General features: G+C 47.7%; 1 protein-coding gene across 4 annotated transcripts in view; it reads right to left on the reverse strand.

Annotated features, from left to right (window-relative positions):
* The window catches only part of SRGAP3 (SLIT-ROBO Rho GTPase activating protein 3), a 333,060-nt gene that overhangs the window by 227,827 nt on the left and 83,065 nt on the right, over positions 1–22,168 (reverse strand). Inside the window, exon 1 of one of the 4 annotated variants that reach the window (XM_049863435.1) lies at positions 10,316–10,432. The exons of 2 other annotated variants lie outside the window; for them this stretch is intronic. In XM_049863435.1, coding sequence (XP_049719392.1) covers positions 10,316–10,388 — 73 coding nt within the window. In that variant the 5' untranslated portion in view covers positions 10,389–10,432. Of the gene's footprint in view, positions 1–10,315; positions 10,433–22,168 lie in introns of those variants that run through there. One more of the 4 variants, XM_049863438.1, reaches the window with a different exon arrangement.

Consider the following 22,168-nt stretch of genomic DNA (forward strand, 5'->3'; position numbering starts at 1 on the left):
GAAATTGAATATTTACATAGTCTCAAAGCAGTTCCTGCAAAATACTTATTAAATGCCAATTAATTAATGAGTACAAAATACTTGTTAATTAACTTTGCAATGGAGAAGCTTTGCAGATACTATCTTAATCAACTGATAAATGTCAAGATCACCATAATGAGACAAAACAGTATCATATGCCTCCTGACATGATGCACCGAAAGGACATAACATCCCTTCTGTACTGTCCCAGCCAGAAAGGCACAACCTGACTCTGATCATGAGAAAACATCGGACAAATTTGAGGGCCATTCTACAAAATAAATTTTTAGAAAAAGTCATGGTCACAAAAAACTGAGCAACTGCACCAGAGTGACAGAGATTAAGGAGACATGCCTACGAAATACAATGCATGATCCTTGACTGGATCTTGGACCAAAACTAGAAAAGTGATTAAAAAGGACACTGTTGGAATAATGGGTGAAACTTAGTAAAGCCTACAAATCGGATGGTAGTATTGTATCAATAAGGAGCCCTAGTGGCATGGCGGTTAAAGTGGTTAGCTGCTAACCAAAGGGTGGGTGGTTTGAACCAACCATTTGCTCCATGGGAGAAAGATATGGCAGTCTGCTTCCATAGAGATTTACGGCCTTGGAAACCCTTTAGGGTTGCTATGAGTCAGAATCAACTCAACAGCAATAGGTTTGGGTTTTGTTGTTGTTGTTTTATTGTATCCATATCGATTTCCTGGTTTTGATGGATGTACTGAGGTGATGCAGGGCAGTGTTCTCGTTTTTAGAAATACATACCGGGATGTTTGGGGGTAATGGGCATTGAGTCTGCAACTTACTCTCAAATGATTCTGAAAAGTTATTCTTGCAATTTTGAAATTATATAAATAAAAGTTCTTCAAATTTAGAGAAAGAAGAGGCTCTATGTATCACTTGATGCAAGTCTCCCATTCTACATAAAGAATTGAAGTCTCAGAGAGGTTAGTGACAGGGCCAGGACCTAGGACTCCAGACCAGAACATAGGCTCTTTACCTCCCCCATAGCACTACAGCTCTACAAGGTAAAAGGTTTTTACTTACATTTTTATTCCTCTTTGCCTTTACTTAAACTGTCCCTTCGGCCTGGGATAACCATCCCTGTCCAGGGAACCCTCTGCTCCTTTTCGGCTCTTCCTCTGTAGAGCCTCCGTCTGAATTAATTGTTCCATCATCCTAGCCCACATCTATCTTGTTGGAACCTCCTATCATTGAACTTAGTTTACTCTGCCTCGTACTGTGCTTTATTGTTTAGGTGTCCACCTCCCTGTGATCTAGAACATTTCTATGGGCCGAGTCTGTCACGTTCATACCTTCAGCACCAACAGTGCCTAGTGAGTGGGGGCTCCTGTTGACTGGATACATGTCACGTGGCAGACAATGCACCAACAAGCACTGGACATGTGTCATCTCATCTGATCTTCCCAATGACCCTGGGCTCTGAGAAGTGAAATGACTTCCCAAGGTCATGCAACCAGTGAGAGGCTGAGGCAGGATACAAGCCCAGCTCTGGCCACCTCTATGCTGGACTGGCTCCCTTAGGCACTCACTAAATGTTGGATCAAGTCCTTTGTGTAGCTCCAGGAGGTTTATGGGAAACACAGAGCAGTTGCCCCAGACAGAGTTGCATCCTCTTTCCTTCCTTTGATAAATGATAGAACCAGCAACGGGAGGGAAAAAAAGTGCTAGATGTGGAGTCTAGAGCAGACTCTCAGCACTGCCCCTCACACACCAGGCACTCACTCAGGCTTCCTGGGTCCCCATCTCCCCACCTTTGGACCAGGGCAGTGGTTTTCAAACTACTTTTAACAGCAAAATTCTTTTTTTCAGGCAAACATTTTCCTAAAACTAGACGAAGCAAAAATAGGAAGTGGGATTTAAGAGAACCCCTTAGTCGCCCAGTAAATGTCCCTAAAGAATCCCCACCCCTAAGGAACAAATGGACTATTTCAATCCTAGCATGTGGGGCTCTGGGAGCAAGGCCTGCCCATGGAGCTGGCTTCCTGCAATCTCCAGTCCTGAGTAGTGGCTGCTCCTGCTGCTGCACTTGCGGCCGCTGTGATGAAGCCCACAGGACAAACCACAGTGAGAACAACCCTTGCAACACAGGGGCAAGGCCTCCAGGGTGATCTGGGAGGTGGGAGCACACACAGCTGTCTTTGGGGGTGGCTTGGAAACCCTATGGGGCAAATCTGCTCTGTCCTATGGAGTCACTATGAGTCTGAATCAACTTGACAACAATGGGTCAGGTTTGTTTTGGGGTAACCCCAAGGACGGGCAGGGCCAAGTAGCATGGGCTCTGCAACAGCCTCACAGGCTGGGCTCGTTACTCCATGGCTTCCAGCCCAGGTGACCTTGGGCAAGTCCATTAACCTCCCCGAGCCTCAGTTTCTACATCTGTAAAAAGGGAACGATAATAAGAGCACCTACCTCCCAGAGTCTGTTGAGGATTCATTGAGATAAAGAACCTGGCATTGTAAAGGATCCCCAAAACAGAGTAGGGGGAGGTATCATGACAGAGGCAGTGTTGGGCAGGGGTCAAGGTTTGAGCTTTGGAGGCAAGTTAATTTCAATCCCAGCTCTGCCATTTATTAGCTGTGTGATTTTGAGAACGTTACTGAACCTGTCTGTGTTTCACTATCTACCTCTGTAAAGAGGGTGAGAATCACATCCTTGGAGTCCCTGGGTGGTGCAAACAGGCAAATGTGCTCGCAGCTAACCAAAAGGTTAAAAGATCAAGTCTACCCAGAGGCACCTGGAAAGAAAGGCCTGGTGATTTACATCCAAATAATCAGCCACTGAAAACCCTACAGAGCACAGTTCTATTCTGACACACATGGGGTCTCCATGAGTCGGAGTTGACTCCTTGGCAACTGGTTTTTAATCGTATCCATTTCTTAAGTTACTATGAGGTTTAAGTGGGTTGATACAGGTGAGGCTTTTAGAACAACGTCTGGTACATGACAAGCATTTGATAAATGTTAATGATTGCTATTAGCATCATCTGCCCCAGGCCTCTGGCTGACCGAGCTTCCTAAGGCAGCAGCCCTGGCTGAGACAGAGGGATGGAGCCCACATGATGAGGCCCAGTCTGCCTGAGCCAAACCCAGATTCACTGCGGCCAAACCAAACACAGGCTGTGGGGCCCGTTCCTACAGCCCAGCCCTCACTTCCAACCTGCTGCTCCAAGCCCAGACGGCAGAGGCAGGGGGCCTCCCCAAGGGCAGTTCAACTGGAGAAGCAGACAGAAGGAAATAAGATTGTTTTTCAGTCTTTCCTCAAAAACAAGCAGAGGGCGTGGGCCCCTCTGCTAGCCGAACATTTGTTGCTTCTGTGGTCTTGACCAAAGATATTTTGAAAATGTGGTCGCCTCTTCGCTTTCCCCTGGTCTTCACCTGTGGCTCACCACTGAAGCCAGAACTAAATTTAGGCCACTTAGCTGAGTGGCCTCCACTGAAAGCCTACCACTTCCAGAGCAGGGGTGGCAGGTGAGGGGGATGATGGGCTGTGGGGGATACAGGAAAAAAGAGGCAGACCCCAAAAGGCTTCTGGACACTGAATCTTAGCCATTGGCCTGGCTGGAACCACTGGAAGGCCCTCCTCTCCCAGTCTCCAGCAAGCCGAGCCGGAGTTAGTTTTTATACAGTCAGGGATGGGGTGAGTCACAGACCCTGGGACCCCACCAGTGGCAAACGTCCTTCATAGGAGACTCTGACACAACCAGTGGAAACCCTGTCACTGTCACCACTGGAGTACACTCAGCCCCTCACTTCGCAGATGAGGAAGTTGGGGTCTAACCATTGTTTCCATTTAATGAGCACCTACTACGTGGCACGCACTGTATGAAGCTCCTAACGTGTAGCATATTTCATACGATGTTCCCAGAAGCTACTACTATTTCTATTTTAGTCCTGGGTGGTACAAACAGTTAACATGCTCAGCTGCTAAACAAAAGGTTGAAGGCTCAAGTCCACCCAAGTCCACCTCTAAAGAAAGGCCTGGCAATCCACTTCTAAAAAAGCACTCATGGAAAACCCTAAGGAGCACAGTTTCACACTGACACACATGAATAGGAGTCCACTCATCTGCAACTGGTTTGTAAGTCACATGGCTGGAAAATGACACAGTAGGATTGGAAACTAGGCCAATCTTTTTCAGAACCTCATGCATTTAAACACTGTAATCTACCACATAAATTGGTGAATGAAATGGCTCAAGGTCACTCAGCTTGGACCCTAAATCTCCTGACACCCAGCCCAGTTCACACACAATCACACACACAGATTTACTCTGAAAAATATCTCTAAAGGAAACAACGGATATGGCAAATGCTAAGCCTGTCATTGCCAGCTCAAGACAAATCACTTTCTTGCTACATAGCATGTTATTGTGATTGTTGGGTGCCACCAAGTCAATTCCAACTCATAGCGACCCATATGCAGAGTACAACTGCCCCATAGGGTTTTCTTGGCTGTAATCTTTATGGGAGCAGATCACCAGGTCTTTCTCCCACATAGTTGCTGGGTGAGTTTGAACCATCAACCTTTTGGTTAGTAGTCAAGTGCTTAACCATTGCACCACCAGGGCTCCTTGCTACACAGCATAACATTTCAAATAAATTTCATATCCATTCCGTACTTCAATTAATCTATATTATTATAATCAGTGTCCACAATATTCACATTGTACTCACTGTTAGGCGATCTTTCCCTTTGATCCTCTTAGAAACCTTCCCTTTTACAGATGGGAAAACAGAGAAAGTCACATGGCTGGTAAATAATCCATGTGGGAGGCTACAAACCCAGTGCCCAGCCCAAATCCAGACCCACTGCCCCATTCCTGGGCCCGAGGCCTGGCCTCTAAGTGAGTGGAGCCCCGTAATCCCATAGGTTTTGTAGCCTCCTATGGTTCCCCTCCAGGGATTTAGAGACAAGCCAGGGTTAACTAGGGTGAAAGTCCAGATCTTCGGACCCAGAGAATCCTCCAGAATCTGGGCTCCCTGCCAGCCACCAGTGCCACCTTCAGAGGAAGTAAGGGCTGCAGCAGAGGAGACATAAACACCCCCTACCACTGTCTTGTCCTACCAGAAGGGGAGAGTCAGGCCACCTGGGAAGGTGCCATGCTGGGACAAGGCACCTACAATGCTGGCCAGCAAGTCTGGCAGCCACTGAGCCTTTCCAGGGAAGGCCCCGGCACGCAGCCTCGCCCCAGTTCTAGAGGGAAGCCTGAAATTAACGAGCCCCTTCCCTGTGCCACCCATCTGCTCCTCAACTCCCCACCTCCATGGTCCCTGTGAGCCACAAACCCCACCAAGCTGTCACTCCATCCTCCCTGCTCCCTCACACGGCTCAGCTCTGCTCCATCTGCCCCCAGGGCCCCTTTCTGACACTTCTCCTGTGTTGTCTGGAGCCCTATTCTACCGCAAAGACACTTCCTCGCAGGCTTAACTTTTTTCAGAGTCCCGATCATGTCACTCCTCCTGCTAAAAACGCTTATATGGGTTCCCTTTGCTCTTAAGATAAAAAAAAACCATTGCCATCAAGTCTGTTTCAACTCATAGTGACCCTATAGGACAGGGTAGGACTGCCCCATAGGGTTTCCAAGGCTGTAATCTTTTTTATTTTAGTGCTTTTTTAAAATTATGCTTTAAGTGAAAGTTTACAGTTCAAGTCAGTTTCTCATATAAAAATTTATACACACATTGTTATGTGACCCTAGTTGCTCCTCCCCCTGTAGTGTAACAGCACACTCTCCCTTTCCACCCCAGATTTCCCACGTCCATTGAACAAGCTCCTGTCCCTTTCTGCCTTCTCATCTCACCTCTAGACAGGAGCTACCCATTTAGTCTCATGTATCTACTTGAGCTAAGAAGCACACTCCTCACAAATATCATGTCATGTTTTACAGTCCAGTCTATTTTTGTCTGAAGAGCTAGCTTCAGGAATGGTTTTAGTTTTGGGCTAACAGAGAGTCCAGGGGCCATGTCTTCCATGGTCCCTCCAGTCTCAGTCAGACCATTAAGTCTGGTCTTTTTACTAGATTTTGAGTTCTGCACCCCACCTTTCTCCTGCTCCATCAGAGACTCTCTGTTGTGTTTTCTGTCAGGGTAGTCATTGGTGGTAGCCAGCCACCATCTAGTTCTCCAGTCTCAGGCTGATGGAGTCTCTGGTTTATGCGGCCCTTCCTATCTCTTGAGCTAATATTTTCCTTGTGTCTTCAGTGTTTTTCATTCTTCTTTGCCCTAGGTGGGTTGGGACCAATTGATGCATCTTAGATGGCTGCTCACTAGCTTTTAAGACCCCAGACGCCACTCACCAAAGTGGGATGCAGAACATTTTCTTAATAAACTTTATTATCTAAGGCTGTAATCTTTACAGAAGCAGACTGTCACATCTTTCTCCCACAGAGTGGCTGGAGGGCTCGAACCACCAAACTTTCAGTTAGCAGTCGAGCACTTAACCACCGTGCCACCAGGGTTCTCGGCTCTTAAGATAAGGACCAAAGTCCTTAATACAGTCTTTAGGCCCTGCATGTGCTTGCCCCTGATTCAATTCCAACGCCCTGCTGCCCACCACACCCACCCTGCTTCAGCCACAGCTGCCATATTTCTGTCCCTCCACCCCCGGGTCCATGCCCATGTTCCCTTGGTCTGGAGTGCTCCTCACCTAGTTAGTAGTTGCTCATCTTTCAAATCATCATTCCCTGAGCCCTCAGTCTAGTCAAGTCTCTGTGTGAACTGCTCTCCTAGGTCCAAAATCTGCTCCTTCCAAGCCATCTCAGGTGGTAATTACACATCCCATACATGCAATTATAGGATTAATGTCCATGTGCCCTATTAGGAAGAAAACCCCATAAGAGTAGGCACCGTGTCTGACTTATCTCTGTACCCACATCATCAAACTGCAATATAGTAAGTGCTCAATAAATACTTGTTGAATAGACAATGAATGAATGAATTTTTGTTGTTATTGTTAGTTGCTGTCTAGTCAGCCCTGACTTATGGTGACCCCATGCACAATGGATCAAAACACTGCCTGGTCCTATGCCAGCCCCATGGTCAGTTGCAGATCAGGCCATTGAGATCCACAGGGTTTTCACTGCCTGATTTTTGGAAGCAGATCACCAGGCCTTTCTCCTTAGTCCATCTTAGTCTGGAAGCTCCTCGGAAACCAACTCTGCATCACAGCAACACACGAGCCTCCATTGACAGGCAGGTGGTGGCTGCACATGAAGAGCATCGGCTGGGAATCGAACCCAGGTTTCCCTCATGGAAGGTGAGAATTCCACCACTGAACCACCACTGCCCCCGTGAACTTTTCTCTATCTACTGCCTTAACCCACATCTAGCCTTGTCTGACAGGACGCTCCTCTTCACACTCCTCTCCTATGAAGGCTGCTCATCTCCCTGTCTCATGTGTTTAACTTACAGCCTTCACGCAACAGCCTTCTCTTCCTCCCCTGAAGACCACACCGTGTCGTTAAACCTTCCCTGCTAGGCTACAAGATTCCTGAGAACAGGACTGTATCTCTCTTCTGCACCTCCAGAATCCCAGTACCTAGCACATAACAGGTGCTCAGTAAATATTTGTTGAATGAATGACTTCCCATCCTTAGAGCCATCTGTGTCAGACTGCTAGATGGTCCCACAAATTTTATTCTCCCCTTTGTCCAAAGGGATAGAGTGCTAGCTAGGCTCATAGCTGCCCCCAGACAGAAATTCCCCAGCCTCCCTTGCAGCTAAGGATGACAATGTGACTAAGTGTTTTCCAATGGAATGTGAGCATGTGGCCCTAATACTCCCCAGCATGTCTTCTCCTTTTCAAAATGGACGACTGAGAGCTTGACATAACTAACACCATGATGAACCTATACTTTTTTTTTTTTCCTACCTTCTCCTTTTTGCATACCTTTGTTAATGACTTTGTTTTGCTCTGTCCGACCACCTGTGACTTTCAACCCCCCACAAGAAGATTAGAGCCCAGATGTCTGGCATGTATCTCTTTAGCCTGATAAAAAAAAGAGTCTCTTGTAATTATCTTGTAATGAATAACTCATCCAGCCATGCCATCTGTGGGCTACAAAGACACTTCCAACCTTTATAAAAAATCATATATAAGCTGTAATGTAAAATTGCCTTTTGGGACACCATAAAGACAGCCTGCGTTGCTGCCAGATTCCCCATTGTCGATACCTGCTAAATAAACTTTCTCTATCTGACTTGGAGTACATTTCATTGGCTCGACTGCTCCAGGGCACGGACCCTAATTGGGCAACAAACAGACATGATGGTGACTCAGCTTCAACATGTTGGTGAATGCAGCATCCTAGAAATGGCAGAACAATGAGGAAGGAATCCAGGTCCCCAAGTGACCTCATGAAGCAGAGCTACCCTGCCAGCTTGAGCCAGCTGGACTGACGTGAGAGAGAAATAAATTTCTATCATATTTAAGCATGGTATATTGGGATGTCATTATATAAACAAATAATTTCTTTTTTAAGGATCAGCACAAAGCTGGTTCCTATGAGGCGGAGGTTAAAGATGTCCCAAATGTCCAATTTTTCCAAGCTGCTGTACCACTCCATCATCTCCAACATCAACTACTACCTCTCCCCTCAGTACTCTCCCCCGCCCCCCCCGCCCGTCTTGGGCTCCCTAATTCGCTGCAATGTCTCACAGAACTCAGGAACCATATAAAGGAAATGCCTCACGAGGTTGTGGAGGCTGGCAAGTTCCAAATTCGTAAGTCAGGTGAAGGCTTCTCCCTGGCCCTCAGTCTCTGCCCAGAGATACTCAGCTTTCTCACTCTGTGGGCCCGGAAGCCCACTGCGCTATCTCCTGCGGGTCTCTCCTGCCAGTCTCTCCTTCCTTGATGGTGGTAAGCTCTTCTCTCTGCTCTGGAATTGGCTCTCTTTTAAGGCAAAACTGACCAGTCCTCTTGGCGTGCCACAATTATCTTATTTGCACAGTTCTGCCCAATCACCTGAGTGGGAGTTACAAAACCACTGCGAGAAAGGCCCTATTAAGTAATTCATTACACCGCACTATATTAACACACCATCATTTACAGGCCAAACCACACCCTCAAGAGCAACTGTGGCCTCGGTGCAGGTACACAGCCTTCCTCAAGACTTACACTCTATCCATCATCTGAGGCCATTTCAGTAAACATGCTGATGACCCATTAACACCCTGACTTCATTGCTTATCCTCACTAATCTGATAATCTTCAACTCCACCCCTCCTCAGCATCCACTCATATGGCCCACCCTACTCTTGTCAACTCCTGGGAACTGCCCTACCTCTGAAATTGTAAACTCGGAAATCCCTTCTTCTGATTACAACTGTCTTAGAGACCTAAAAAAAAAAAAAAAAACCTGTTGCCTTCAAGTCGATTCCAACTCACAGTGACCCCATACCTAGTGCTACTGTAACACAAATACCATAAGTGGGTGTTTTTAAAGAACAGAAATTTGCTTTCCCACAGTTCTAGAGGCTAAAAGTCCAAATCAGGGTCTTTGGTCATGCTGATTCCTTCTTTGTCACTAGCCCTGGGAGTTCCTGGGTTCCTTAGCATTCCTTGGCTTATAGTTGATCTTCATATGGCGTCTGTCTTCCCTCTCTGTGTATCTCTGTGTCTATTCTGGTGTTTTTAAGACTCAGAAGTGATTAGGACCCACCCCATTTAGGACCCACCCTAATGGTATGACCTTATTAACATAACAAAAGAAAGACCGGCTTCCAAACAGGGTCATATTTACAGGTACTAGGGTTAGGATTTCAACACATATTTTGAAGGGACACAATTCAATTCATAGCAACTCCCCAATCCTTTACTTCTGCCGCTACCTAACTCCCAACTACACCTGTTCTTCAGCCTCCTAGAGACCTCTGGTCCTGGGAGCCTCAATCCTTTTTGTGAACTAGCAGCCTTGAGAGCTTCCCACCATCAGCAGAAGCTTACTGATGACAATGACCCTCACAGGCAGGAGAAAGGAGGAGTACCTGACTCTCAAGGAGCTGTGTACAGTCCTCCTACTGGCCAAACCCAATGAGCCTTTTCAATACTTACCCTGCCTGTCCTCACTGCAGCTCTTCCCTTGGCTGCCCTTTCCTTCCCATGATTCCAATTTGAATAATCTGCAAGAGGCCCTTCCTCACCTCTTCTGGTTTTCCCTCTACTGCATCTTCACTCCCTCTCATTCTCCCTTGCTAGTTCCCCTTCTCTAGTTAAACATCAGACACTAGGTATTCCCAAGGGTTCATCTCCCTCAATCTTCTCTCACATTACCTGTTCTCCTTAAGCAGTCCTCCCCATGCATGTGCCTCCTCTTCAGACATGTGCCGGCAATGGTCACATCCATGTCCCAGTCTCTGATCTCGCTCCTGAGTTCCAGGGGCTGATATCCCCCTGCCTCCAGGAATCCCTGAGTCACAAAAATGGTTAAATGCTTGGCTATTAACCAAAAGGTTGGTGGTTCGAATGCACCCAGATGTGCCTCAGAAGAAAGACCTGACGAATCTGCTTCTGAAAGGTCACAGCCGTGAAAACTTATGGAGCACAGTTCAACTCTGCACAGGTAGGTCACCATGAGTCAGAGCCAATTAGATGGCAGCAGGTTTAGTTTGGTTCCAGGACAGCCACCAGATGCACCTCACCCTCAATACGTCCGAACAAAATGTATCATCGTCTCCTGTTGCACCAAATGGGCGCCTTCTCCTGTATTCCATGTCAAGTTATGGCACTCGATAAATATTTGTGCAATGAATGAAGGTGTGAATGGCTCTGAAGTACAGATTTGACATGGACAGGCGTGGGAAGGGTGTGCTGGATGGAGGGAACATCTGAGCAGGGGTGCAGAGGTGGGTGTGAGCGTGGTGTGACTGGCAGCTGGCAGAGACCCCTCCCTGCGGACTGTGAATTGGGCCCTACCTCCCTTTGCCAAGTCCTAGCTTTTGGCTGGATCATGCTCAGGATATGCTAGCTCCCAAACACCACTCTACAGCATCTGCTGAAGCCCATCAGGAACTTTTCCCACTCCAGGCTGAAAGCAAAGACTATTTTCTCCACTTCCAAACAGGAGCCGCAGCTGGAAACCCTCCCAGTCTTCAGCACGCCTGGCTCAGCAAATGCAGCTGGGAGCAAAGTGTCCCCCAACAAGAATGGCAAGAAAGAACCACCTAATGACAAATAACAGTGGTTAGAGCACTGATGCAGCCCCTTCCAATTCATAAAGCGCTTTTTTAATAAACATTAGCTCACTGACTCCCCACGACAACCCTATGCAGTAGGTGATATTCTCCCAGTTCTGTCCAGAAGGGTTAAGAGACAAGAGACATGTCAAAAGACCCAGTTAGCAAGTAGCAGCCCCTCTAGGTCAACGGGAGATGAGACAGAGCCAGAAGCTAGGTACAAAATGACGGGCTGACTTCTCCACCTAAAAGCCTAACAGAGAGAACTTTGTCCCCAGGCTGTCTCCCATCTCTTGCTTTGACCTGGACAAATACAGACATTCTTTAGACATTTTCCTCCTAACCAGAGGCCAGTTGCCATGGAGTGGATCCTGATTCATGGTGACCTCACGTGTGCACAGTAGTACTGCTCCATCAGGCTTTCAAGGCTGTGGCACAGTGAATTACTTAATATAGCCATAGTCTTTGTGACCCCCACCAAATGACTAGATGGGACTATGCAAATAAGGTGCTTGGGGTCCACCAAGAGGGTTAGATAGCTTGCTAATAATGCAACTAAGGTGCACGGCACCCTCATAGGGGTGGGACTGTGCAAATGAGGTGCATGGAACCATAACGAGGATATTGGTCAACTCTGCCATCCCATTAGGCTTAAAATGAGCCATCCCAGAGGCAGAAAGAGGGGACTTCATTACCACAAAGAAAGCAGACCTAGGAGCAGAGCAGGTCCTTTGGACCCAGGGTCCCTGAGCTAAGAACATCCTAGACCCAGGAGACAGAAAGAGAGAGAGCTATGACACTGGAGACGGTGCAAGACAGGGAGAAGTAGAGGCAGAAAAGCGGAGGCAGCAGAACAAGATTAGTATGAGACGGCACAGTGAACTTCCCAGCCCACGGAATAAGGCAGTTCCAGTGGGTGTGCCAAGCCACAAAGTGAGAGAGCTGAGCACCTTCAGGCCAAGCTTGCTGGCAGAGTGGGGTACCTCCAGGCACTTATCCGCAGAGCTAAAGACCTCTATAACACTAGGTCAAGCAGGGCAGAGTCCGGGCCGAGGGGCTGAGAGGCCGAGGGCCAAAGGGAGGCCTGTCTGCAGGGACGGCTGAGAAGGGGCTGTCCTGATGGAAGAACTCTATATCCTGAGTCATTTCTGATTCTGAATTGTAACCTATTACTTCCCTACTAAACCCCAAATCACGAGTAGGGTCTGTGAATTCTGTGTGGCCATTGCAACAAATTACCGAGCCCAGCAGAGAAGTAGAGAGTGCCATGAGAGGGACGGCTGGTGTCAGAACTGATTAAAAGTTTGGAGAGAGGAGGTATGCCTGACCTTCATTTCAGAGGAATCAGCCTTGGGCTGAGGCTGATGGTGATTCTCTCCCCGCCTCGTTGAAGGTAGAGTAGGTCAAACGCTGCCACCATGCCATTTTTACAAAGGCTGTGACCTTTGGAAAGCAGATGGCCAGGCCTATCTTCCAAGGCACCTCTGGGCAGGTTCCAACCGCCAAACTTTCAGGTAGTAGTTAAAAGCTTAACTATTTGCACCACCAGAAGCCCAACCATCAGCTCTGCTTTTAGCAGCCACTCCCGGTACGCTCTGAAAGTCACCTGCTTCCACCTCAGCTACCCCATTCAGGACCCACGCTGAGGCCCTGCTAGTGGCCCCAGAAACCAGCAAGGGACACATTATGCACAAGCAGAATGTGCAGTTCTTGCCTCTGGTTTCAAAACCAAGCCATTGTTTCAGCTCACCTGTGGCTTTTTAATACCCACTTAACAACTTTCCATAGGTGCAAAGGTGCCAGACTGAGTTTACTTAGAATAAAAGATGCCTGTGTAACACAGCTCCAAATAGAGCCCTCTTTCTGGGTTTTAAGCCATTTCTTTGTACCCACTAGGAGACAAGTCAATAAAAGGTGTGCTTCCTAAAACAAGTCACCTGTTAAGCTACAACCTATTCATGTAGATATGTGTATAAAGGGAAGAGAGACAAAGAAAAGAAAAACAAAAAAAGTCTATTGGTTTATTACCTCCCTTTCATCCATTTTTAGGAGTCCCTGGGTGGCGCAAATGGTTAAGCACTCAGCTACTAACCAAAAGGTTGGCAGTTCGAACCCACCCAGAGGCACCTCAGAAGTAAGGCCTGGTGATCTGCTTCTGAAAGGTCACAGGCATGAAAACCCTATGAAGTGCAATTCTCCTCTGACACACATGGGGTTGTCATGAGTCAGAGTCAACTTGACAGCAACTAGAACCAGAACCCTTCTGTGCCAAACACTGGCACTATGTATGACTATGTATAGTTATAGTCACCATACGTTGTAGTGGTTACAAACATGGACCCTGGAGCCAGCCTCAGGGTCTCTGCCAGACCACAGGGTGCCTGTGTGAGGGTTAGAAAAATATACCCCTCCCCCTCAACACTCACAGACCTGCACTAGGGTGTGAGTGTGATTTCAGCCTCAACTGATTTCTGTGTCAGATGCCCTTGTGCAGTGCACAGCCAGCACAACTGTACATGGCAGCACTGATTTCCATTCCTACTTTACTATGTAACCTCAGGCAAGTTTCTGAGTCTGTCTGTAAATCTATAACTTCATCAGGAGTTGAGGATAATAATAGCATCTACCTCCTATGTTGTGGCCCCCACGTGTCTATCAGTTTATTATACTGTGGGGGCTTGCTTGTTGCTGTGATGCTAGAAGCTATACCACCAGTATTCAAATACCAGCAGGTTCACCCACAGCAGACAGATTTCAGTTGAACTTCCAGACTAAAACAGACTAGGAAGAAGGATCCAGCAGTCTACTTCTGAAAAGAATTAGCCAGTGAAAACTTCATAAACAGCAACGGGGCACCGTCTGATATAGTGCCGGAAGATTAGCCCCTCAGGTTGAAAAGACACAGTGCCTGCAACAATGGGCTCGAGCACAACAATTGTGAGGATGGCATAGGACGGGGCAGTGTTTCGTTCTGTTGTACATAGTGTGTCTGTGAGTCAGAATTGACTACAAGGCATCTAACAACGCAACAACATATGTCGTGGAGGGTGAAGTGAAAAGCATGTAAAGTGTTCAACGTACAGCCTAGCTGCCAAGAAGCACTTTGTAAGTATTAACTGTTATTAATTATCATTGTGTATAAGACATAGTTCCTGTCCTCACGAAATTTAGTCTAGTGGGTTGCAAAAATTCTTACAGACCAATGTGATAAAGAATAGAGGTCCATGCTGCAGGAAATTCAGAGGGCAGAGCATCTATTTATGACTGGGACTGTGGGTAAGGGTAGCAGGACATGAGTCAGGAAACAGCTCTTGAAGGATGAATAGGAGTTCACCAGGGAGAGACTCCGAGGAGGTGGGGATTGAGAGGGAGAACATTCAAGGCTTTGAGAACAGTATGTACAAAGGCAATGAGGCATTACATGTCATTGCATGTTCTGGGAACGGTAAGAAGTTCCCGCACTATTAACTACTAATCATGAATTTTGCTGAGCTCAGGTGCATGGTAAGTGAGCAAATAACTCCCTCTGGGCACCAAGCTTATGAGCCCCAACACTTGACTTTGAAAGTCAAAGTAGCTGTACTTTGGGTCAATTAGGCCAAAGCCTTTTGCAGTACATAGCAGCTTTGAATTCACCGATACCACATTTGCCAGGTTTAACCGGGATGTGTGGATGTAACCACCAGAGAGTGGCAGAATTAAGGCTGCCTCCGGAACTCACTCCACCACCGGTCTGTCAGTTGAACTGTGGTGGCTTGCACTGCTGTGATGCTGGAAGCTATGCCCCTGGTATTTCAAACACCAGCAGAGTCACCCATCGTGGACAGGTTTCAGCAGAGCTTCCAGACTAAGACTAGGAACAAAGACCTGGTGATCTACTTCCAAAAACTAGCCTATGAAAACCCAACAGATCACAGAAGTCCGAGACTTTGACTTCCTTACTTTGAAAACATCATCAAGAGGGACTGATCACTAGAGAAGGACATTAAGTTTGGTAAAGTGGAGAGCCAGTGAGGCCAAGGGAAGCCCTCAGTGAGATGGAGTAACACAATGGCCAAAACAATGGACTTAAACACACCTACAATCATGAAGGTGGTGCAGGACCAGGCAACATTTGTTGTGTTATAGGTGGGGTCACCATGAGCTGGAGCCAACTTGACAGCAATTAACAACAACGACAACTGAAACTCACTAGGCAAGTCCTAGCAGTAGCTTAGTCCTTCCCTGAAGAGGAGCAGGAAAAGCCCTGGAAGTCAGGATGCCTGGGATGCAGTCCCACCTTCTAGGCCCGTCACCATCCCCCTTTCTGAGCCTCAGTTTCTTTGCCTGTAAAATGAAGGGGCTGAACACACTTCACTAAAGAAGATATTCAGGCAGCTAACAGATACATGAGAAAATGCTCTCGATCATTAGCCATTAGAGAAATGCAAATTAAAACTAGGATGAGATTCCATCTCACTCCAACAAGGCTGGCATTAATCCAAAAAACACAAAATAATAAATGTTGGAGAGGCTGCGGAGAGATTGGAACTCTTATACACTGCTGGTGGGAATGTAAAATGGTACAACCACTTTGGAAATCTATCTGGTGTTATCTTAAACAGTTAGAAATAGAACTACCATACAACCCAGAAATCCCACTCCTCGGAATATACCCTAGAGAAATAAGAGCCTTCACACAAACAGATATATGCACACCCTTGTTTATTGCAGCTCTGTTTACAATAGCAAAAAGCTGGAAGCAACCAAGGTGTCCATCAACAGATGAATGGGTAAATAAATTGTGGTATATCCATACAATGGAATACTATGCATCGATAAAGAACAGTGACGAATCTGTGAAACATTTCATAACATGGAGGAACCTGGAAGGCATTACGCTGAGCGAAATTAGTCAGAGGCAAAAGGACAAATATTGTGTAAGACCACTATTATAAGATCTTGAGAAATAGTATAAACTGAGAAGAACACATACTTTTGTGGTTACGAGGCGGGGGGAGGGAGGGAGGGAGGGAGGGAGAGGGTTTTTTACTGATTAATTCGTAGATAAGAACTGCTTTAGGTGAAGGGAAGGACAGTACTCAATACATGGAAGGTCAGCTCAACTGGACTGGACCAAAAGCAAAGAAGTTTCTGGGATAAACTGAATGCTTCAAAGGTCAGCGGAGCAAGGGCGGGGATTTGGGGACCATGGTTTAAGGGGACTTCTAAGTCAATTGGCAAAATAATTCTATTATGAAAACATTCTGCATCCCACTTTGAAATGTGGCGTCTGGGGTCTTAAACGCTAACAAGAGGCCATCTAAGATGCATCAATTGGTCTCAACCCACCTGGATCAAAGGAGAATGAAGAACACCAAGGTCACACGACAACTAAGAGCCCAAGAGACAGAAAGGGCCACATGAACCAGAGACTTACATCATCCTGAGACCAGAAGAACTAGTTGGTGCCCGGCCACAATCGATGACTGCCCTGACAGGGAGCACAACAGAGAACCCCTGAGGGAGCAGGAGATCAGTGGGATGCAGACCCCAAATTCTCACAAAAAGACCAGACTTAATGGTCTGACTGAGACTAGAGGAATCCCGGCGGTCATGGTCCCCAAACCTTCTTTTGGCCCAGGACAGAAACCATTCCCGAAGACAACTCATCAGACATGAAAGGGACTGGACAGTGGGTAGGAGAGAGGTGCTGATGAAGAGCGAGCTAATTATATCAGGTGGACACTTGAGACTGTGTTGGCATCTTCTGTTTGGAGGGGGGATGGGAGGATAGAGAGAGTTGGAAGCTGGCAAAATTGTTATGAAAGGAGAGACTGGAAGGGCTGACTCATCAGGGGGAGAGCAAGTGGGAGTACGGAGTAAGGTGTATATAAACTTATATGTGACAGTCTGACTTGATTTGTAAACGTTCACTTGAAGCTCAATAAAAGTTAATAAAAAAAAAAAATGAAGAGGCTGAGCGAGAGTGTCTTCAAACAGGGAGACAGGTCACCATCATTACTTAGAGCCTGGACTTGAGAGTCAGGCAGATCTGCGCTTGACAACTGCTATGAGAATAAAAGATGACTTTAATATATGTAAACGGACACAGTGACAGACTCATAGGAAACACTGAATAAATGACAGAGCTTTTGGTCACTGCCACTGAAGCAGTGCTGGTCTGCAGAATCTGTCAATAAATGTTTGCAAAGTAAAAGGACCTTCCGTCTCGCAACCCTCAACCCTGCAAACCAAAAGTCTTTTGGCCTTTGGGAAGTTTTCAAGCCTGTAGGAGCCCTGTATCAGGACAATGCAATGAACTCAATAAACCTCTGACTCAGTAATACTGTCTGTGTGGCTTTAATGAATTTTCCAGACTTTTTACATGGAAAATACTCACATGACAACTTCAGAGTGGTGGCGGGAGGAATCAAGTGGAATGAAACGCTCTGGTGATGGAAATCAGAGGAGTTTTCTAAAGAGGCCAAAACTCCAAGAGAATCTGAGTCACGCCCTGACCCAACAAGAGAGTCAGACAGAGCAGAGCTGGGCTTCGTTTTAGGAAGTCACAAATGGTTCTTTTTGGCTCCTCGCAGGAGAAGTTTCTATGGCATTTTCCCTTAAGATTCATTCTCTGTGATTACCATGAGTAACAATGAGATCAGCCTTTACAAAGAGCTCCAACATACACCCATCCGGGACTCCTCACCTCTGCCCAGCAAGGTGGATGTTCTTATGGAGCTCACTTCACAGGAGTGGGTGGAGGCTCAGAAAGGTGATGTGAAGGGACCTACCCAAGGTCACGGGGTTGCAGAGGCATAAGACTCCACACCCTATGACCCTTCCTCTCTACCAACTCGTTCGGGTGTTGGTGAGCGATGAGCACTTTCTGCATCCTAAGGTGGCACTACAAAGTGATCTCGGACTGCTTGTTGTTGTTGTTAGTCACTGTCGAGTTGGTTCCAACTCATGGCAATCCCATGTATAACAGAACTAGATGCTGCCTGCTCCTGCGTCATCTTCGTGATCGCCAGTATGCTTTAGTCTATTGTTGCCTTCCAACCTAGGGGGCTTATCTTCCAGCAGTTTATCCTGCTGTGATCCATAGGGCTTTCATTGGCTAATTGTTAGAAATAGATCACCAAGCCTTTCTTCCTAGTCTGTCTTAGTCTGGGAACTTTGTTGAAATCTGTCCATCATGGGTGGCCCTGCTGGTACTTGAAATAGTGGTGGCATAGCTTCCAGCATCATAGCAACACGCAAGACCCCACAACATGACAAAAAGACAGGTAGTGGCTTGGGACCACATGCTGTCATTATAGCCCAGCTTACTGGGGGTCAAGGCCACGAAATTCAGTTCTGTCTAGGTTCCCCCAGCAGGAAGACAGTTCACTGGCCTGAGGAGCATCAACCCCACTCTTGGGCAGCCTGCTCCCACCTGGAGCCTCTCCCGAGCTGCCGTGTCCTCCATAGGTGACCCCTTGAGGGCCCAAGTCCTACATGGAACATAATGGAAAAGGCTCTAGCAGGAGCCCAAGAACCCCTTCGGCCCCCACTGGCCAACCTGGAGCCCCTTTGAGAATCAGAAAAGTCTTGGCAGGATCATGTTCCCTCTTCCTCACTCTGGGCCACCAGTGCTCACTTGCCGTTGAGCCATCCCACCTGCTCCAGGTTCAATGGAAGCTTTGAGAGCACGGAAAGAACATAAGAGTAAAAAGACCTGCATTTAAATCCCAGGTTTACCACTTAAGACAAATATTTAGCTTCTCTGGGGCCTCAGTTATCTCCTCTCCAAAATGGGAATGCTAAAAGTGCTAACCTCACAGCGTTGCCTAGAGGGTCAACCCAAACCAAAAAAAAAAAAAACTTTTTGCCGTCCAGTTGAGTCGACTCGTGATGACCCCACGTGTTACTGAGTGTGACTATTCCTTAAGGTTTTCTTGGCTGTAATCTTAGAGAGGCACATGGCCAGGTCTTTCTTCTGCAGCGCCACTGGGTGGATTCAAACAGCCAACCTTTGGTTAGTAGTTGAGAGTGAACCATTTGCGCCACCGAGGGGCTTCTTGAGGGTCAACTAGAATAATAAATAAGAAAGCCTTTTGTAAACTGGAAAGCCCTATAAAATATATGTGGAATTCTTAGCCTTAGTATCCCTTGCCCAAGGAGTCCCGGTGGCACAATGGTTAAGGGCTCGGCTGCTAACCGAAAGGTCAGCAATTCAAACCCACCAGCTGCTGCACAGGAGAAAGATATGGAAGTCTGCTTCCGGAAAGATTACAGCCTTGGAGACCCTATGGGGAAGTTCTACTCTGTCCTACAGGGCTGCTATGAGTCAGCATCAACTCGACAGCAATGGGTTTGGTTCGGTTTGTGTCCTTTGCCCAGCTAGCTCTACATCAGTTGGAAGGATATCAAAAGGTTTCTTATTGGAGTATTATTAAAATTCTTATTAGAGTCTTATTAAAAGGTTTTTTTTTTAATTATTAAAATATTTGCCTGGATGTCTCAAAACAGCCCTGTGTGTCCAAATTAAATACGATGTGAGGGGCACTGGAAAGCTAAAGGCAATGCCCCATGACCAGAAGTGAGAGACTCTGAAGGTATTCAATCCCTGCCGCCAAGCACTGCCAACACCCCTCTCACCCGGCACGTACTTGGAGCCTGCATCCCTGGCTCAGCCTGCCTCCCCACGTGTCTGCCACCCTCATCTGTTTCCAGTCAGGCTGTGGGCTGTGCCGCCGTGGAATGTTCATCTCATGACTCCAAGACCAACCACGTCTGCCCCCCAGGAGCTGGTGCTCTCCTGGACACATCCACTTGACGGAGGAGCCACAGACACAACGGATCGGTTTACACTGGAACACTGTACAGACCTCCTTTCACAGTGGTGGGGTGAGCTGGGGTGGGACAAGAGGAACCCGTGCGAGGAGGGTCAGCAAAGACAGGGAATAAATGCCCTGGAATCAGGCCACCACAGCAGGGTCACTGCAGGGGCTGTGCCAGTGCAGCTGCTTAGACACGAGGTGGCATGGGGGCGCTGCAGGCAGGGCGGTCAGAGGGAAAAGTAAACAGAGACTGAAGTCAAGTGAGAGGAAGCCGTGGCCACCAAGGCAAACAGGAGAGGTGGCAATGGCTCCCGACCACAAAACCCTGGGCACCGTGCACTGGGTGGCCGGTCAGCCAGGCTGGAGCAGCAATGCTGGACATCTGTGACTGAGGCTAATGCTGCTGGGGAGGGTTGGCCACATCTGTCCCAGCTCTGGCAGGATGCTCCCTACACTCCTGCCGGAGGAGCCCTTTGAAGGCAATGGAGCAGGAAATCTTCTGCCAGCTGAAACGGACAGCATCATACACTGATACCTGCAAGGGCTCTGAGTATCACCGCACAAGCAAAGAGGCGGACAGTCATGTTGAGACACAAGTCCTGACACTTGTTCTAGGCCTACCCCTGGCTGGCCCTGGATGACAGAATGCTCCCTCCTGCTTAGATGGCATGGAGTACTGCCAATAAAAGGGTCAACCTCCTGAGATTTAGAGGTTGTTTTACTCATCTCTGTATTCCCCGTGCCCATCGTGGTTTATGACACATAGTTACAACCTCAGTAAATGAATGTGAATAAGGGAAAAAGGGGCTGGCGTCTTTCAGGGTCCCTGACACCTACTGGGATAGGCAAAAAAAAGGATGGCCAAAAAGCAAAATAAAATCGTTTCTGCACTCTAGCAGCTCACTGACTGGTGGGAGAAACAGCCAAGCAAATGCGCAATTTTAATGGGTTAGGATAAACGCCAGGGTGGAGAAAGCCACGGTGGGGGAGTAATAAACAGGGCCTGGGGCTGGCAGGACACTTCCCACAGGAGGGCAGAACCAAGGGGCAATCCAAGGACGGAGCTTCTCCCTACTCCTCCAACTAGTCAACTCTTCTGCACTTCAGCAACTTCGCCCATGATGCTCCTTCTGCTTGAACTTTCTTACCCCCTCACCCCATTTCCTGACACCCCTTCAGTACCCCAGCACCACCACTACCACCACCGTCCTCCCATCCCCCCATTGTTCTCCCTCCCACAACACTGTTCTTTGCCCTCATAGGCACATTCGTTATGTTGTTGTTAGCTGCCATCAAGTCGGCCCTGACTCATGGTAACTTCATAGACAACAGGCTCCGACCATTATGATCCATAGAGTTTTCATTGGCTCATTTTGGGAAGTAGACAGCCAGGCCTTTCTTCCTAGTCCATCTCAGTCTGGAAGCTCTGCTGAAACCTGTTCAGCATCAGAGCAACACTCAAGCCTCCACTGACAGATGGGTGGTGGCCGTGCATGAGGAGCATCCGCCAGGAATCGAACCAGGGTTTCCCCACATGGAAGGCAAGAATTCTACCACTGAACCACTACTGCCCTAGTCTTTGTCTTTGTATTACGTGTTTATTATCTTGTTTGTTTTTTAGCTGTCACCCCCAGAGGCTATAAGCTCCATGAGTATAGGGACCAAGTTCATTCCCCACTGCAGCCCTAGCACCTAGTCCAGCGCCAGGTTCATGGCAGGCGCTCAAGTGTTCATCAAATGAGTAAATGAGGAAGTAAGGGAGGGAGGTGGAGGGAGTACCAAAAAAGGAGAGAGGCGGGTGTTCCAGGCAGAGGGAACAGAAGGGCAGCTGCGGGAGCACCTGCCACCAGCACTACCACTTCCTTAGCACTTGCTTCGAGGCAGACTCCACACCGAAGGCTTCCTATTGACTGTCTCATTTAATGAACTAAAGTGCAAAGCCCCAGAGGTGAGAGGTCACGTAAGGCTATGAGAAACCATGAAAGAACTCTGGCCTCACCTGACCTTGCCCATGTGGGTGCCAGAGTGAAGTGGGGGGGTAGTCACAGAGGCCCTAATCCTCTACTTCTCAGAGGACTCCTCTGGGTCCCTGGGTCACAGAGGCCCTGATCCTCTACTTCTCAGAGGACTCCTCTGGGTCCCTG

The sequence above is a fragment of the Elephas maximus genome, chromosome 20 (assembly GCF_024166365.1).
Source record: "Elephas maximus indicus isolate mEleMax1 chromosome 20, mEleMax1 primary haplotype, whole genome shotgun sequence".
Lineage (NCBI taxonomy): Eukaryota > Metazoa > Chordata > Mammalia > Proboscidea > Elephantidae > Elephas > Elephas maximus.